General features: G+C 38.7%; 1 protein-coding gene across 2 annotated transcripts in view; it reads right to left on the bottom strand.

Annotated features, from left to right (window-relative positions):
* Window positions 1–4,062: 4,062 nt before the first annotated feature.
* The window catches only part of LRRC9 (leucine rich repeat containing 9), a 2,495,628-nt gene continuing 2,493,198 nt past the window's right edge, over window positions 4,063–6,492 (bottom strand). For both annotated transcript variants that reach the window (XM_069638901.1, XM_069638902.1), the window contains one exon: window positions 4,063–4,936. In XM_069638901.1, the coding sequence (XP_069495002.1) occupies window positions 4,897–4,936 (40 nt within the window). In that variant the 3' untranslated portion in view covers window positions 4,063–4,896. The remainder of the gene's footprint in view (window positions 4,937–6,492) is intronic.

Genomic DNA, 6,492 nt, shown 5'->3' with positions numbered 1-6,492 from the left:
AGGAGCCCAAAGTGAGGACGTCTTCCTCACATGGCTGCTGGCCACGCCCCCCCAAAGTTAAACTTTAAACTCTGTCTGTGTCCAAAAACTATCCTTGCCCTCACAACTAAAGATAAACAATGTGTAGGGATGTCAACAATCAAAGAAATAGTGATCAAACAGAACTTGTATAGCTTCTTTCAGCTCTGAGCTTCCTTTTCAGCTCCTGTTCCCCAAGTTAAAGAAAGTTCCACAAATCCTTGGGGGCCCCTTCCCCAAAATCAAGAAAAGACATTTGCACACAATCCTCAGGACTCCCTTCCCCAAGTTCAAGAAAACACATTTCCACATAAAAGGGTCTTGAGCGCTCTGTCCTCAAGACAGCATTGCAGTTCATCAAGCCTCAGGGTTCCCTTCCCGAGACTCCTATGTATCATACTTGGCTTCAGTCTTTCAATGTGCAACACAACTTTAGGTCCACTTGACCCTCCATCTGGATTGCATTAACAGTTAACTTAAAGTGCTTTCACAACTGAGGACTCCCTGGTCTAGGCGCAGTTGTCAGCCCAAATGGTCCACCCATCATAGGTCGCGCAAGCAGGAGCCCTAAGCTCTTCAGTCCACACAGGTTCCTCTGTATTTGCCCCTGTGCACAGATTCACATTCACTTGGTTTCTCCTTGTCAGCCTCTTGGTTTTATGTGTAGGGTCACACCTTCCTGGCTTCTCCTGGTTAGCCTCTTGGCTTTGCCAATATGTGTCACACACCCTATATCAGTCTTTTGTCTTGCTGCACTGCATTCATTCATAAAGTTCACTTTGTGGTGGTTTTATGGATTCCCCAACTTTCTGTAAGTCTCGTTCACACTTGTGCTCTTATCTCATCTATTCTTTCAAATTAGCGTTTTCACTTTTAATTTAGCTTTGCCGCAAGTTCTCATTCAGTTTGGTATTCTATATGCATAATTTAAGTTTGCTGCTTAATTCTTATTCATGTGAATAACCCAAAGTTATTCACATGACTTTGGGTTTATTTCAATCTGTACGTATCATTTCATTCAGCATTCTTTTTTAATTCATACAGCACTTCTTTCACTTATACGCAGCCCTTAGTAGCAGCCCAGCTGCGAGAGACCTTCCCTGCACTCACCAGTCCTCAGCGTTCCTCTCTGGTTGCTATGTCACCCTGCTTCTGCTTTTACAGCTGGCTTGTCAGTCAATGCCAGCCCAGCTCGCACTTCAGGTGCTTCTCTGCACTCGCCGGCAGCTCCTCTTCCCTTCCGCGAACAATGGCCTTTCTTCTTTCTTCACAGCTCCAGCTGGTTTCTTCCAACCATGGAGGCTCCCACACCTGTGGAAGTCTAGTAGCCCAACTCACCCTGGGCCCCACAGGTCTTCTGAGTCATCTGCTGGCATCCTCTTAGGTCCCATAACGGCTGCCTCCTCATGAGCAAGGGTCCCCTGCTGGCCTCTCCCATACAGGTCTCCCCGTTGGTCTTTTTCACATTGCTCTTTACCTCTCCTCTTATACACCTGCAACTACTTGGCAGGTTGCAGGTGTGAGTTCTCAATTGGAATAGCCTGACTTTGGTTAGAGGGACATGCCTGACCTTCACAGTACTTTGAAGGCATCTTCCTCATCCAGGTACTAGAGTGGTAAAAGAAACTAGTGTTCATTACTCCTACTTGCCTCTTCCTCGTCCCAGTACTGCCATAAGAAACATGTGGGAAAATGGGGGAAGATGTTTTACAGTAGACCATAAAGGCTGAGGGAGTGTTAGGTTTATTTTCAGAAGGGAAGGGAGATACCATGTCTCGCCAGTGGGTACCCCACTCTCAATACCCAAAGACACTCCACTCAGGTGATCCTCCCTCGCTTCTCCATCCCAGGGTCAGAATCCAAAAGCGATGGCCTTTCCCTGGCCACCTGAGAAGAGGATCCAGGGAGAGCAGGAGTGAGGATACCGGCAGGTTTCTCACAAACCCCAAATAGGCCACCTTTGTGTCAGCTTCCTTCTTTGACACCCTTACATTGGACAGTGCAGAACTTTCTTTGCAAGAAGGCCTACATCTGACCAACTTTTCCTAAAAGGGCTGTCTTAATTCCCTCGAAAGGAGTAGTCTCACTGGAATTGATGGTCTGTCAGGACAGCCTCAATTCACCTTAAAATAAAAGAGCTAGGTAACAGGCCTTAAGGGCCTCATTCCTTTGGAATTGGGTGGCCAATCGCTCGAAGTTATTACAAAATAACTTTAGATCTTCCCTCCTCTCAGGAAGACTGTAAACCCTGTGAGGGATGATGCGATTATTTGGACCTGTCCCTATTCTGTTGAGACTCTCCTGATGGCATTTGTCGGCCCTAGCTTGATTTTCTATAATTCTCTGCAGGAGAGTTTTGAGGGATGGAGGCAATGCCATATTTAGTTCTGTAGCCCCAGAGACAAAGATATCGGTATCAATCTCTGCAGAAAAACAAATTCAGAGATTGGGGACTTAAATTCTCCCTCGTCCTCGGAACCACTCAGGAGTTTGCTTGTAAAATGAGAGGCTATGGGTTTTTGGGTTGGCCTACTCTCTTCTAGCTGATGGTGTTTTGGAATGGCCCTTAGGCAAGGTCTAATACACCACAGGCTGATGGGTAGTAACCTATCTATAGATCTTGACATATGGGATTTTAACTGAGTCTGACTCTGTGATGTATCACCAAAATCCCATCTCTTACACCATATCTGGCATCCGAAAAATAAAAAACAGAAAGATGATGAAACCCACAATAAACAATTGTAGCACTGGAATGATGCTTTTTGCAGTGCTTGCGTTCAGTGTAAAAAACGCAATGATGACAGCAGATTGGGTTAGATGATCAATGCTGATGTTTGTATAACAAGTTTTGATATTAAAGTAAGCCAATATACAACTTGAATGAAAAATGTGCATGAGTATCCAAATAAAATATATATGTTTGAAATGGCAGCATTGTTAAGGGGATGGATAATGAAACAGGGGTAACAAGCACACATACCAGTTAAACAGAGGAAAATATATTTATTATGTGCTTTATCTGGTCTTGCTAAGGCATACATTCATCACAATTATTTCCTTTATTTTTTATTTATTTATTTATTTTTAATTTCCTTTATTGAATGCCTGGTCTAACATTGAAAATATTAAAAAACAAACGGAAACCTGAATTCATGAATGTAAAACCTGTCACTGAATATGTACCTAGAAGCATTTATGGTCTTCATCAGCAATGGAAGATAGAATAAAAGAGGGCATAGAGAGAAGAGACATTACCATTATTCAATTACATTTTAATCGAACTATTATTTGACATATGTTAACTGTTTACTTGGGTACAATATAAATAATGCATTAAATCATAAATAAAACAAACATATTAATCTCAAGATACAGGAGTAGGTGGTTTTAGAGGCTCATGTGCAACTGTAGTCTGAGGTGAACAGGAAGCATGTTTACTAGGTTTCCCTGGACAACAGAACATTTAGACGTGAATTATTCACTTGGTCAGATCTGGGTGACCCATAAGAAAAACTGCATCAAGCTGTATGTGTGCAGAGGCTTCGAACACAAACTTACATCAAACTTACATCAAAGAAAGATGTCCTCACTCCTAGTCACAGTCACTAGTTTGTGTTGTCATTGTCATACCAATGTTTGCTTATTTATTTAATTGTACTTTTCATATGAAATAAACACAACATAGTCTTCTGATTTTTTCTCTTAAATACTCTGCTTTCACTTACCTAATTGTGTTACTTTCATGATATACATCTACATATACCACATTTTGATTAATTATGTGATTAGGTCACTTGCTGATGTAATATTAAGTTAAATACATTCTACCAGTATACAAAATCATTTTGTACACGGGAACATTGTTCTGTTGTCCTTGATATATTGCTCCATTTAGTTCCCGTTGGTTATGGAGTTCCTCTTAGTTTTTACTAGGATTCCCTGAGCAACACCATTCTACTTTTTCTCAGCAATGAAACAACGAAGATGTATTGCACCTACACATTTTTTTATCAAAGCTATTAGTTAAGACAATATGCCAAATACATTTGAGATTTTTAATGGAGATATTTGCACAAAGAATTTATCAGTTTAAAAATGAAAACTTCAGTGCAAATTGCTAGTAAGTTAATTATTTTCCCACTTTAATTTGAATATATTCCTACCCAAAATTCTATTTCAGTTAGTACTTCAAATGGGACTAAATACCTTAAGAAACAGTAGTGCAGAGACAAAACTATTCAGAATCCACTTGTTCACCTGCTTTTTAAGATACAAACAGGTTGTCAAATTTGCCTGGTACAAGCATTGTCAAGAGTCAATGTTTTAACATGATAGTTTTATGTACAGTAATATAAAGGATTTCGATTCTTCCAAAATGTCTTTCTAAAAAGTGTCCAACTAGTGAATAAATAACTATCATTTTATTTTACACATTTTGAAAAAATACATTTGATCATTTTACCATTTTGCATACTTTTTACATGTTGCTTATTTAATGTGAAATCAATCTGTAGTCGTGTTGTCTTTACGGGGGTGTTTTAAAGACAGGAATAGCTATTTTACATCATTATACATATTGCTGAAATATTTAATAGGCATTTTCAGGGATTAATTATTAAATCATGTGTTACAACACTCATATATTTACAAGAGCCAGATTATTAAAGTCCTATTTAAACTATTTAAAGAAGGACTCCAAAAGCAGTCAAGGAAAACATGTTCAGGATAATGTCTAACACTGATGGCAAAACATGGCAGAATTATCTTGTAAAGTGTTATTGCTAAAATACACAGCTGTTTGTAACCCCACTTTGCAATAAACTATATATACACACACAAGTGTGCTTTCTGGGTACTATTCATTTTTCTCTCTGATTATGTTCCAGATGGTCTAGAATGTCCGTTGTTTGGCAATCTGTAAGATAAATGAACATTTGTAAAGTCAAACAACAATGTGGACAAACAGACAACAATGTAAATATATCTATAAAGTTATATCCTAGTGAAAAGTTATATTCCACAAAATGCATAAAAGAAAAAGATTTATTAGGCTTTTCAACTACTCCAGGATTTTAGCAGGCAGGGATTATAAGAACAGTGTGCACCTTCTCTTGTCACTGACAAGTGGAATGAACAACACCTGTAAATTACATATAAAACAGATGTGATGTTTTAAAATCACGCAACATGCTATTTTGATGTTCTGGGAAAGAGCATTATGGGGAGGGTAATGTTTAGAGTTGCTTCTGGCAAAAACAAAAATATATACTTCACAGTAAAGAGAGTTTTTGCAATGTGAATTGACAATAGGATTGCAAATGGTACAAGCAGTAGAGTGGTGTTTTAATTACTGTCTACTTTGTTGCAAGTTTGAATTATAATTGATGCTGTACTAAGCACCACATTACTATTTTAAAATGAACAGAACAGGTGCTGCAGAAGCACAAACAAGGAAAGCATAAGTACAAAAATGTTCCTAAACTTTGCTTGACTTCAGTCAGTGAAATAACTTCTATCACTAACTCGGTTTTGAGTTTTGAAAAGCACCCTGCATTGCTTTTACCAATGTGCCATTTTACATTGTCAATAAACTATATAGGCACATAGAATGACAGCACATAGGCCTTCAATACTGTATTAAACACACACACCACCTATCCTGTTCCCAGGTTAGGTCTCCATTTGCAATTTACTAGGTATGATTGAAAAACATTTCTAACTGCAATCCTCTCAAACGTTGTGTAGTATAGAACTGCTTAGGTTCCATTGCTATAACTCATTGTAAAAAGCGGAATCAGCTCTCCTAACATGTGTTTAATATTAATAAGGTGGACTCAGATTACTTTGCAAAGTGACTTTCAATCAAGCAAATTATTAAAATATTTACTGCAGAACTCAATCATGATTTGAAAAAGAAAGGTAGCAACACACGAACGTCTGAATAACTACATATATGCTGATCTTTATATTTTTAGGAATTGCTAGCTGATATAATCAAGCTTTGGAACATAGCAATGAATTGCTTGTTGTGAATAAATGCAGAGAAGACTTAGGGATTTATTATAAGTTTGGTGGTGTGGTAAAACAGGTGGTATTTAGATATACTGCCTTAGTATTACACTGTGCCTAAATATGGGTTCTGCTACCAAAAACCAGGAAAACCGGTTCCATTTGTGTGGAGATTTTCATCGCCTCACAAATGCAGTAGTGGATGCAGTATGTGGCAATACAGCATGTCTCCAATAAAGTCCAATGGCATGCAGTATGGGTAAAAGAATTTGGAGTTACTTCCAAATGCCAAACTCGAATATGGCCCTAAAACAACAGGCTCTAATGATTGGTTGCCCTACACACAATAGTGTTGCTGTGCAGTTTTGGAGTGTACAGTTCGACCGCACAGAATTTTATTAAGTCGACATCCCAAATCCATTGCATACTGATCTGAAGAGACCAAAACGGGGATTGGGGCTA

Source organism: Ambystoma mexicanum, chromosome 14 (genome assembly GCF_040938575.1).
Source record: "Ambystoma mexicanum isolate Mex_15411 chromosome 14, UKY_AmexF1_1, whole genome shotgun sequence".
Classification (NCBI taxonomy): Eukaryota; Metazoa; Chordata; class Amphibia; order Caudata; family Ambystomatidae; genus Ambystoma; species Ambystoma mexicanum.
This window is presented reverse-complemented; position numbering and strand designations above follow the sequence as displayed.